Raw genomic sequence first — 12599 nt, 5'->3', positions numbered from 1 at the left:
GGTCCAAGGTTCTCTAAATATTTCCAGAAGAAGCAAGCCCTATGGTGCTGTAGATTGACAAATATGAATGTACTGGCGAAATGCTTTTATAAATGTCTGGTTTTACTCCTTCCCTTCGTTGCAGAAGGAGAATTAATCTTGGTTGACCATTAAGATGACTGTGTAAGTTGCCTTGCTTATCTTTTGATTGAAAGAAATTTCATTCAATTCTGACTGCGCGGACCACAGAGCAGTCACTTCTCTCCTTCAGATAACAGTAGCAAGGTCACTTACTACTTTGGCTTGGTCAGTTCAGGACTGCTCTAATCACATGTGCATCTCCTTTTAGACAAGCTAGATGCAGACTACATCAAGAGGTATCTGGGTGACTTGACCCCAATGCAGGAAAGCTGCCTCATTCGGTTGAGGCAATGGCTCCAGGAGACTCACAAAGGCAAAGTAAGTTACTCTTGGTCTCCTGTGACTGTCTTACAATATGTGGTATGCAAGGATGACATGATGATGAAACATCATACCCACACCTCCTGTCACTAACCATTCCTGTTAAATGGCACTTCATGACCAAAACCTGGTGCAGTGGCAATAGAAGTTTGTTGTGATGTGACTGGTCAGCTGATGTTGCCAGTTGAGGTGCTTAAACAATTAGTGTGACTGCCTCAGAATGTCAGCAAACCAGCACTGGGAGGATAACATCAGTTTTATAACTCTGCCTGGTTCTACAATAACCGTATTTTACATTTGTTTGTTTTGGCCAAATGTCATATTTTCAAATCTGTGTCCCAAACTGCAGCACGTAAGGGGAAGCAATGTGGCCATTTAAGTCACTGATAAAGGCTGGGGGTTTTCCAGAGGCTTGTGATTGGCATGTATGGCTCAGCTTCCTTTTGCTTAACAGCGAAATACAGTCTGTCTTTTGTTGCTGGATTTGTTTAAATTGACTGGCTCAGTATGGTCACACAGGTGTAAATGATTACATTGGAGTTCATGACATTTTTATATCCTTTATATGAAGGTAGCTGCAGTATCTGACAGGGCTCATGTTTTTGTTGCAAAGACTGATTTGCTCAAGTAATTTCCAGTGTTACATACTGTCCCCTTGCACTGGTGCAGGGCTGCATGTTTTTCATTATCTGTCATTTGGGGTTTTTTGTGCTTGTTTCAAACCTTGAATACAAAATTGGGATTTGTTTGTTTGGTACTTTTTCATTAGATCCCAAAGGATGAGCACATTTTGAGATTCCTGCGTGCCCGGGACTTCAACATTGATAAAGCAAGAGAGATCCTTTGCCAGTCGCTGACGTGGCGTAAGCAGCATCAGGTAGACTATATTCTAGATACCTGGAACCCTCCTCAAGTACTCCAGGATTACTATGCAGGAGGCTGGCATCACCATGACAAAGGTACGCTACATAGGGTGAATATTGAACAGCCTTCTTGCGTTCTGAATTAAGGTGATAGTTGTCCCTCTGTTAACTAGAGGTGGCTGGAAAGATGGTTAGAACTTCTCAGTTATGTACTAACTGCATTGAAATTGATGTCAGTTCCTCTAGTTGGTGGAGGCAGACTCCTAGGTCCTGATCTTTCTGACTAATGCTTGACATACTTAACTCTCTAAAGAGCTCTGCTTTGCCAGTAGCTTAAGAAAAGTTGTTAACTGCACTTCTGTAGTGCTCAGAGATGCTTAGAAGTGTATTATGCAAATGCTGAGTATTCTTTTTCAGTGATTAAAATATGTTTGTAAATAAGTATATCTTTCTAATCAATTTATTTCTGATGTTGTGTAAGTCTGCTGATGGCATAAATGAATACTTATATGGCATTACAATCAGCTTAATGATGAAGAGTGGTATGTTGCAAAAACATCAAACAGAGCAGGTTTATTTAAGAAGGGAAGAAGCTTTGGCTGAATACTCTTTGTATGGTGAGCTACAGCCAGATCTTTAAAACATGGATAACTGTGGCTGACATGCTCCCCTATCCCTCGGCTTGCTTTATCGTGCACTGATCTTGTTGCTAATACATACACAGAATTGGAATTTGTTGCTTGAAGCAAGCTGGGCTCTTTTGATAAGGAAATGATCTCTTACTGTGTGCTGTGTTCTGATTTAGTCTTTTCCTCACTCGGCACCATTGTTTTCTGCTGGCTCTTCCTGTTAGAAGAAGTGTATGAAGCAGGACAGGATGCTGTCAGCAGTAGTGGCCAGGAGCTTGAATGGCTCTCCCTTGCTGCTTTGGGTTTAACAGACCTCAAATGGGGGAAAATGGGAATATGCTTGTAAAGACTGTAGGGAAAAACACCTGTGAACAAGTTCTCCCTTTCTGTCAGTTCCTTGTCCTTACTTAGCAAAGACCTTCTCTGCCAGTAGCACATAACTGGGTCCTGCCCGGAAGCAGATAGAAAGGGTTGTTTAATGTCATCCTGAGAAGTTCTTCAGTTTTGTGGTTAGCTTCATGCCCCCTCCCTTCCCCTCCAGTTCCTTTAATCTCTTCTGCAGCATGCCCACAAGTAAAGCATGGGTCTGTCAATAGCAGAAAGAGAATTCAAAACTGCATAATTCTGTGTAATTTAAAATTTTAGTGGTAGGTTCTTCTTTTAAATCCTCTTTTCTAGTAATGTTCTGCTCCTCCTACATGTGCTAAATGTGCCAAACTTCAGCTAGCTGAATTCTCTGTAGCATTTAGTGTTAAAGCAAAGGCAGGAGTGATTATGAAGCATGTTGTCTAGAATGAGCTATTAGTACAAAAGAATAAAAGTTATTATTTTGGCTTGCAATTAGCACAGTTTTCTGTGCATCTGAGTGGCTTTTGACAGGAATGCTTCAATCAAATGGTGGTTTAAATCACAAAGCTCTAATGGAATATAAAATATACAGTGATAATACAGCATTGTCAGCGAGACTTTCCTTCATGTGTCATTTGGGTGGACTAGGGTTAGTAAGCACTTAGCTTGGCTTTGGATGCTGAGAAGGGAGGAAGACCTGCTATAAAGCTTAATAGCACTGTTTGTTTTGTGTTTCAAAAGCTAAACAGCACATTCCAAGATAATCATGTGCTGATGTTAAAATAACATTTTCTTTTAGACCTGATAAAATACAAAATACCCTGAACTTTCATGGAGGGGGTGTCTTTGCCAAAAAAACAACTTGACTGGACTCTGCAGTTTAGGTTATTTGGGTTTTTTTATATATTAACAGTTTCTTTCCTTGTGTTCCAAAGGACTTAATGATAATTTGATACTCCTCTTTGCATTTGTTGAAGTGAAGCTGAACAGAAAACAGGACTTCAGGGAGGTTTTTATATATAAAATACATATATATTTTTATATATAAAAGCTCTTCTTTTTTATTATTTTATTTTTGTGTCCTAGCATATTCAGTTCTGTAAGCTGGTGATTATTTAGCTTATGTACTAGAATACAAGAAGCAAACCTTACAAAACACATCACAGCTTTGGGAGCTTGGAAGCAGTTTCAGACAACATGCTCCTATTATGAAGATCCAGGAATGCAAGCTTTGATTCTCAAATTCAGCCAATGCAGTTATTAAGCTTAATGCCTTAGTATCCTGGACAGCATTGGGATGCCCAGTATGCAGCAAAAGTGAAGAGGCAAGGCTTTGAATGCAAAGGGTCCATCTGAAGCTGATCCCTGGAACCAGGCTTAACCTGCAGAAGTGAGGCTCTTGCCAGTTCTGCATAATGTGTAATGACATAGCTGCAAAGTGCAACTCCAGCAAATACTGCAGAAAGCAAGTCCCTTGGTTAACACTCTATTTTCTTAGCTCCCAGAACTCACTGCAGCTACTTTTCCTGAAAGGTTGCTGTAAGCTATCCAGAGCACTATTACATCATACGTGATTCAAGGCTTGCTGCTTGTTGCAAGTCTTCACCTACGCTAATGGACTAAAGCTTTTTCTGTATCTTGGCTGTCCTGGAAGCTAATTATAGTCTTTAACTGTGTATACCAAGATCTTGCATGTACTAGTGTACTTGTTGAAGTCCTTCGAAAGTGCCTTGCTGATAGGGGAGCTATTTTTGCACCAAGATGTCTCCATTAAACTTTTGCAGTTCATTTACAGGCAGTCTTTGGGTGTAGCTGGACAGGGCAAAATTTGTGTTGTCGTCTGCTCCAGGTTCTCCTTCTTCAAGCTGGCCTACAAAGTTTGAATGGAGTATGGCTTATTTCCTTTTGGTCTTATAGCATAAAAGTAGCTCATTCAAATTGTCTGTTGCTGTGGTAAGGGTTACGTTGATGCATTTGTTCCTGTTATTCAGATGGTCGCCCCTTGTATGTGCTGAGATTGGGACAGATGGATACCAAAGGCTTAGTGCGAGCTCTTGGGGAAGAGGCCTTGCTGCGCTACGTAAGTATTTTTGGAGCCAACAAGTTGCTAACAATGTGATATTTTCATTTAGAAATTTCCTCCTTTGCCAGAACATTCATCACACTGGATATTTTGATGTACTCTCTGGCCGTCTGTTTTTGGTTTCAATAGATCTGAAAGCTCCTGGTATCTGATCTTCTGCATTCTTTCCAACTGCAAACTGATGGCGGAAAGGCGTAGTTCTTGGCAGCTCCCTTAGTTATTGGTTAGCGTTTTCACAGATTCTTCTGCAGTAGTGCAGTGCTCTAAGCTCCAATCCCTGCATTTGTACAGAATATAAAATGCCATGTTCAGATTTTATCAAGCCTGTGCTCCAAGGATAAGAATAATTTATTCTTAAAGAAAAAGTACTTGCCTGTAATTTTGCCTTCTCTAAAGGCATGGCTAAGGCTCTGTTATTGTGGATCTGCTCAGTTTCCAAACCAAAAGATGGCAGAATTCCAGGTTTGCAATGATTTTTTTGTTGTTGTTGACTCCTAAGAACGACAGTCATGGCCATGATAACCACTAGAAACTGGGGTTGGATTTTACTTTTTCTCTTCTAGTGACATTTCCAGGCATATACTATATTTTGTTTGTTTGCCCTACTTCTGTTTCAAGACTCTTTTCTGCAGCTTAAAAAGAGGCTTTTAATTTCTGAGTAAATAAGAAATCAGTGCTTAAAGTGGCAGGGGGACTTCTTGTCTGTATCACTCCTGAGGCTCAGTTTTGAGGAGGATCTTGTTTATATTTTACTGTCTTTCTGGAAGAGTATGTTTATTTTTGAACAAGATCAACCAGTGGGGTAAAGGTAGTGATTTCTAGTTCATTCTTTGGGAGGAATAAAAGTTTATGCTGATTCAGTTTGTAGTTTTAATTACACTTTGGATATAAACCTTTTCTTTTTACTTTATCCCATCTACTGAGTTTAAGACTGTCTTCTTTAAACATGTCTTGCTGTACAGGTTCTTTCAATAAATGAAGAAGGACTGAGGCGATGTGAGGAGAACACAAAAGTATTTGGCAGGCCAATAAGGTAAAATACAAGTGGATCTGCTCTTTGGGAATTACCTGGTTTCATGGGGTGTGTAGGCAACATGCGGCAAAGAGATGCTGCTGAGCAAAGGTTATTAAGTGGAACAAGAGAGGGCTGTGTGTCTCACAGGCAGATACAAGCACAGTTATAGTTAACTGAGAGCCTCCTCAGTTACCACTAGAGTAGGTCTACATGGCAAAGCCTGAGGGAAATGCACATCTGCTCCAGCAGTCTTGGTATCATGCTCATAAGGGTTCTACATGAGGGGTGTAATGCTCCTGCTCTCTTCTATTGTACATCTGCAAAGCAATGCAGCCTAACTCACATTTCTCTTTTGAGGGGATTTTATAGTCAGACATTGGTACAGAGTGCCAAAAAGTTGAGGCTATGATATCATGTATAACCTTTCCAGTAGTTTAAAGTATTGTTTTCATGTTATTTGAGCCTTAGCATGAACTGTGGATGAACACTGCACTCAGTTCTTGTTTGCATTCTCCATTTTTCTATGCAGTTGCTCAACTCTTGATCCAAAGTAAGCTCATGAGGCACCTTGTGCAACCTGGGGTCTAGTTTTCCAAATCCTGGCACAACTTCATGTGAAGCTCGGTCAGAAATGTCTTGTTATCCCATCTTCAGGTCATTGTAGGGCTCACTTACAAAAGTGTTAACTGCATAATGGTTTTAAGGGTGTGGAATGAATGCAGGACTGGCCCTGAAAAGAAAGTGTTTCTTGGATTCTTTTCAATTTCTGAGTCCTTCCATTACCCTGTGAAGGTTCAGGGATGTGTGGTATGCCTGCTTATCTTGTCCCTGTTAAAGAACTTGCTGACCTCAGTGGGAGGTCAAATCCAAGTGATGGCTTTTATGTGTGGAAGTGTGAAAAAGTGCTGCTCACTGGATCTCCATTTGTAGAAGTAATAGTAAAGGACTACATACCGAACATTTAAAATTGAAACAAAGAAGGGTTTACTATTTCATAGAAGCCATAATTTAATGGATGCTAGCTGGTACGGCACAGAGGTAAATCTTGGATCCATGCCTAGGGCAAGACCTGAACTTGGAAAGTAACTAAAGCATGTGCTAAAGCTCAGTATTTAGTATAAGAACATACCTCTTCCTATAGAAAAAGGTTCTCTCCCTGAGACCTGACATCAGAATTAGCTTTGACATGTATTGGCATTATAACTGTGCTATGTTGGTAGGAAATCTGCACTGTAAATTACCTCATTGCAGCATGGCCACTTAATTGATTTCCCAGTAAAAGCAGTGGTTTAACATTTGGGTGGCCTTTGACAGTATCTTTTTTGGCTTTATTTTAACCTTCACCTGGAGTCTGAAATGTCTCTGGGGGAATACATGTGATGTGCAAAGTGATCATTGCACAGACTCTATAACCATGCTTGGCACGCTCTTAAGATATTTCTGTTTGGAGGGCCTTAAACTCCAGTGTCTACAGGCAGTACAAAACAAGGAGGTAAAATAGAAGAAACCAAAACACGCAGTGGGATCCACACGTTTCAGTACATTGGACACTTGCACGAGAAAAGAGAATTTTGATGCTATTGAGGTTTTTCTTTTCACTTTTGTCTTTCTCATATTCAGCTCTTGGACCTGTCTAGTAGATCTGGAAGGTTTGAACATGCGGCATTTATGGAGACCTGGTGTCAAAGCATTGCTAAGAATCATTGAGGTGGTCGAAGCTAATTACCCCGAGACTTTGGGTCGTCTTCTTATCCTCAGAGCACCTCGAGTATTCCCAGTTCTTTGGACACTGGTATGTTTGTAATTCGGGGTATTCCTCAGCTCTCTCAGCACACTGCTACACACTTGTCTGTAAGAGCTCTTTAGAGATCAAGTTTTTTAAGCAGGAATGTTACCAGTTGGAAACATCTCTCTTTATAGGATTCCTGGTGTGGGTTGAAAAACACTACCTAAGAACTTGCTTATGCAGTCAGTTAATTTAGCTTCATTGTAGTGTGAACTAAAGAGGATGGTAACAATCAAACTGATCCCTTCAAAATTGATTTGAGAAAAATGTGGGTACCTGATCTAATCTGGTTTTCTTTGTTTGTAGGTTAGTCCGTTCATTGATGACAACACTAGAAAGAAATTCCTTATTTATGCTGGAAATGACTACCAGGGTCCTGGGGGACTGCTGGATTACATCGATAAAGAAATCATCCCTGATTTTCTTGGTGGAGAGTGCATGGTATGAATATAAACTAATGTATATAGCAACTTATTTGTGGGGTTTTATTATTTTTCCCCTCCATTCCTTTAAACAAAGAAGCCTTGAAGCACAGGATGATTCCTAATATAGTTTGGAGGCAGGGACTATGATTTCCCAGGCTGTTTTCTTCTGGATGCACAGTGGATATCAAATAACTTACCAAAATAGCCAAGGTTAAAAGCCACAGTCTGTTACCTGACAAGTTTGAGCAGATGTGGCAGCACAGCACTGCGCAAGAGCTGTCACCATCAGAAGAGTCTGTGTCACCTGAAAGAATTAACCAATACCATAAGGAGCCCAAGGAAATACATGGCACACCTGCTAGCAGGGCTTAACAAACAGCCAGGACTCCTAGCCCACAGCAAACTAAAACCATTGCTTTACTGCAAGATACTGTAGTTTCTCAGGTCCCTTGTCATGTGCTTTAGTAGCTGTTCCCTGCCTACATTATGGGTGTCGATTTAATCTGTCATTTTAACATCTCAATGATACTGTAAGGTTTTTCTCTGTAATGTTTTTGACAACACAGGCTCACTGTTGTGGTTGAGATGTAGGAGTGCAGCTGGGGCATTTTATGGAGCCTGTGTCACAGTAACACTTAAGTGACTTTTTTAACACTTAAGTGACTTTTTTCCTGAACTCAGCTGTGTTAAATTATAATTTCAGGCTTGCTTTTTAAGCCCCTGTGTACTTTTTTTAGGTTAATTTCTGTACCATTCTTGAAAATTCATCTAGGTCTGTTCAAATACAGTATCAAATTATAAGGAAGCCTGTTACACGTGGCAGAGTAGAGCATGTGTTTATCTTGAGTAGGCTGTTTTCTGCTGCAGCAGTAGCTTTCAGTGGAGAGAATTTATGCTATCTAATTTGAAGCTCAAAAAGCTGGCAAAATCCACTGCTTGAATAAGCAAAAGTGAATGTTACCAGACAGCAAATTGCTACAACACTTGTTGTCCATCACAGAAAACGATAGTTTCTTTTCTCTTGACTTCTGGATATATGAATAAAAATGACTTAGAGATTCCTCCAATTCTGTGTTGTAATGCAGTTATCAAACACTCCTATGAAACCTATCTCTGATCAGATAGTTGTCTAACTTCATTAGTAGAGATATTTTAAAGAGAAGATTGCTTAGGAAGTTGTGTAATCAGTTCTAGTACTGAGCTGTTACAGTTGTCACTTCAATACTGTTACCTTCCCTGACTGCATTATTCTTTTTCCTGTTTGGAAACTTACTGTATCTCCCTACCATCCTTCAGTTTAGCTATCCCAGTTCGTTCAGGTCTGTGTAGGCTACGGTTTTCAGACTGAGGCCCTGTTGCCATTTTCCTTGGGATTCTTAAATGGCTCACATCTCTGTAGGGCAGTATGAGTGATAACTATAGCATTGACACAGTTATTTTCTATGGTGGTGGCTGTTGTGCATATACAAGATCTGTTCCCCTGGTGTCTTAATTCTGCAAACTCACCTAAACCAGCTCATTGTAAAATATGTTTATGTATGTGTGATATACAAGCTATAGAATTACTTTCAAACTCTGTTTGTGTCTCACTCTTCAGAGTACTTGCTGAAGGTGAGTTTTGGCTTCTGAAGCTAGCAGGCAGAGTGTGTGACAGGGTGTGGATGTACAAAGGGGATACTTTATAACGGCTGTTTATGCTTTCAGTGTGAAGTGCCAGAGGGTGGGCTGGTTCCCAAGTCCCTCTATCGGACAGCAGAAGAGTTGGAAAATGAAGACATAAAGCTTTGGACTGAAACAATCTACCAGTCTGCAAGTGTCTTCAAAGGAGCTCCACATGAGGTATGGCTGCAGCCTACCCTTTTCTTTCATCTCAACCCTCTGCTCTGGACTCTTTCTTGACAGAAAATGGTTTCAAAATTAATTATTTAGTTGCCAAGCTTCTACCTTGTTCTATAGTTAAGGTGCATAATGATGCTTTAGTAGCTGAAGTTTGTCACCATTCCTTGTATCGTCATCTTGCCATTTAAAGAACATGTCTGGTTTTCATCCCATTCAAATATCTTCTAAGCAAAGACAAACAATATTCTCAGAAGCTACTTGAGAGCTTCTTGAAGTCATATGTTAAAACAAATGTACTCCATCAGGAGAGAATTTGTGTTGCCTTTCTAATAGTTGCTGGGCTTAGTTTCAATACAAAGCTCTGTTCTTCGTCTTCTTTTTTGGTAGGAGTTTGTCTTTACTGAGCAAATTGCTATTGTCTAATATGGCTTTTCTATCTCAGGTTCTCATTCAGATTGTGGATGCCTCGTCTGTCATCACATGGGATTTTGATGTGTGCAAGGGCGACATTGTTTTTAACATCTTTCATTCCAAGAGAGCCCCACAGCCTCCTAAAAAGGACTCTCTAGGAGCTCACAGTATTACTTCTCCTGGTGGGAACAATGTCCAGTTGATAGACAAAGTCTGGCAGTTGGGATGTGATTACAGTATGGTGGAGTCTCCCCTTATCTGCAAAGAAGGGGAAAGTGTGCAGGTGAGACCACTGAATCCTCGGGTGGGAGCAGGTGGAGGCCAGCTCCAAAGTGACACATTCTAATTCACAATTATTATTGATGACTGAGTGGTGATTCAGCTCCAGGCTGTCTGCTTGCTTTTGGCTGACATTTCAGCTTCTGTTCCTAGCTGCATGCTGCAGGGAATGGGGATAGTATTTACATGGGATCTGCTGTGAGGGGAGGTTACGTCAGTCCAATAGTGACTGAGATTGATCAGCAAGGACAGTAGGGAAGTCACCTAGGATGAAGTGCTCATCCTGAAAGCAGCAAGACATGCTGTGTGCTGTAATTTTGACCATTATTTTCTGAAGCAAACAGTCTGTGTTTGAAGAATATCATAGTCTCTTAGCACAGTAATGGGAGAAGTGTGGAAATTAAGACTTAGCTTCTGTGTGTTTGTCCCTCTGGTAGGTACCATAGGAAGCTCCCTACGGCCAAGGTTCCTGATAGTTTTTTTTCATGGCATTTGCAACCTATCCTTTAATTACCAAATTTGATAGTACATGCAGCCTGTTTGCAATCACACTCTACCACTGCTTTTCCTTTTAACTTGAAATAAGAGTTGAAGAGCCTTTGAAAAAGCTGTTCCTTAAGTCAACTAACTGGAAGTGTTTTAACTGCAAATACGGGCAGTGACCTCTTGAACTATAGTTTCTCTTTCTATGAGGCAGGAGCCTTGACTGCCCTTCTCACAGTCTCAAAGGACAGCCATTAATGAAAGTAAGTGGAAAAAAATGGGTATTGTTTTAAAGAAGAACTTTGTCCTTTTCAGTATATTTAAATCCTAACCCCTTGACTCTGGCAAAAAAGCAGGAGGAACCTCTGGCATTGTCATAACTTTTATAAGCATGTGCTGTGTGGGCAGTGTTGACCAGCACTGCCAGATGGCTGTGGAGCTGAAATACTGGCACTGAGGAAAAAATGATGGGCATCCAGGCAGCTTTTCTAAGTTTGGAAGAGAAATTTCAAGCCAAAAATATTCATTTTTTTCATTCTTGCTGTGGCTGCTTCCAGGGATCACATGTGACCAGGTGGCCTGGCTTCTATATCCTCCAGTGGAAATTTCATAGTATGCCTGCCTGTGCTACAACCAACCTGCCTCGTGTGGATGATGTATTAGCATCTCTACAGGTCTCCTCTCACAAATGTAAAGTGATGTACTATACGGAAGTAATAGGATCTGAAGATTTCAGGTATGTATGGCCAAGGTTCATGAAGGTCAGGTGATGTCAAACCTTTCTAATACTTAGATGATCATGCACTGTCAAGTTCCTATAAATACATGTAAATTGTGAGGATTGTTTTCTTAGGCCTCAAGAAACAAGCACTCAAGAAACAGTAGATAAATTCAGCCATTACTGGCACTAGGGGAAACTAATGTATAAAAGGGGTTAATTAGTTATCTCATTATAATCATCTCTGTTCACTTTGCTATGAAAGCATTGTGTAAGTTGTTGGGCTTGGCAGGTTGCCATGTAGAAATGGGTGCAACTCAAAATGGAATTGAGCCAGTTCAGTTCCCTGCCAGTTGATCTATTTGACTGGAACTCATTCTAAGTCTCTTTGAACAGCATCTCTTTTTTGCAAGGAGGTGTTTGGTGTACCCATTATCTTATGTGTAAGGGAGAGAAGCTTTTGAGTATCTGCCCCAAAACTGTTACTTGCTTGTTATTCAGTATGCAGACAAACCCAGTGTAGAACCATAGCAGAAATAAAAATCTTTGTATGTTCAGAAGCTTGAAACGACGTTGGTTTTTATTGCAGGGGATCCATGACCAGCCTTGAATCAAGCCACAGTGGATTCTCCCAGCTCAGTGCTGCCACCACCTCTTCTAGCCAGTCCCATTCCAGCTCCATGATTTCCAGGTAGTGCCACAACAGATGAAAAGCAAATGGATGAGATGGCTGGACCCTCGCCTGTGGCAGCTGACTGCAATACACCATATTCAACTGGCAATTGTGCAAAAAACCCCCACCCCACTAAAGCCTTTTATAGATAGTAAAGTAGCTGTTTGAATTTTAAACTTAGTGGTTTTGGTCTTTGTTAGTTCCAACAGCTAGTCTCTTTTTAAGTTTAACCCTTTTTCCTAACGCAGCCATAAATACTTTTGCAAGTATGCTTGCACAAATCCTAACTCTGAACACAAGGGCTCTCACTGAAAGGAAAAATAACCAGTGCATCAGTTAGGAATCATTTTTAACTGTGTAAATGTTTAAAAGCAAAAAGAAAAAACCCTACCAAAAGTGCTCCGTAGTGCATTAGAGATCAACTGCGAATCTCCTGTCAGGACATTCCTTGCCATCTTAAGAAATCCCCTGTGGTCTTCCAGTACTGCAGACTGTTCTCCCATTGCCACCAAGTGATGTCCGAGACAAAGAAAAGCAGTTGCTGGATACTTGACTTTGTGAGTCCGTTCTTTTTCAAAGCATGCCCACAGAGCTGTGGCCAGGCTG

At 40.7% G+C, this 12599-nt stretch overlaps 1 protein-coding gene across 3 annotated transcripts in view; it reads left to right on the top strand.

The window, feature by feature from the left end:
* Window positions 1-12169, top strand: part of SEC14L1 (SEC14 like lipid binding 1) — a 39940-nt gene extending 27771 nt beyond the window's left edge. For all 3 annotated transcript variants that reach the window (XM_057401449.1, XM_057401450.1, XM_057401451.1), the window contains exons 7-16: window positions 329-438; window positions 1211-1400; window positions 4273-4361; window positions 5327-5397; window positions 7000-7171; window positions 7472-7606; window positions 9295-9429; window positions 9872-10123; window positions 11160-11338; window positions 11910-12169. In XM_057401449.1, the coding sequence (XP_057257432.1) occupies window positions 329-438; window positions 1211-1400; window positions 4273-4361; window positions 5327-5397; window positions 7000-7171; window positions 7472-7606; window positions 9295-9429; window positions 9872-10123; window positions 11160-11338; window positions 11910-12015 (1439 nt within the window). In that variant the 3' untranslated portion in view covers window positions 12016-12169. The remainder of the gene's footprint in view (window positions 1-328; window positions 439-1210; window positions 1401-4272; window positions 4362-5326; window positions 5398-6999; window positions 7172-7471; window positions 7607-9294; window positions 9430-9871; window positions 10124-11159; window positions 11339-11909) is intronic.
* The last annotated feature ends 430 nt before the right edge of the window (window positions 12170-12599 follow it).

This window comes from Pezoporus wallicus, unplaced genomic scaffold, assembly GCF_028554395.1.
Source record: "Pezoporus wallicus isolate ANWC-B61680 ecotype Strahan unplaced genomic scaffold, APGP_CSIRO_Pwel_v1 contig_8702, whole genome shotgun sequence".
Taxonomy (NCBI): domain Eukaryota; kingdom Metazoa; phylum Chordata; class Aves; order Psittaciformes; family Psittacidae; genus Pezoporus; species Pezoporus wallicus.
The sequence above is the reverse complement of the archived record's forward strand: the minus strand, read 5'-3'. Positions and strand labels throughout refer to the sequence as shown.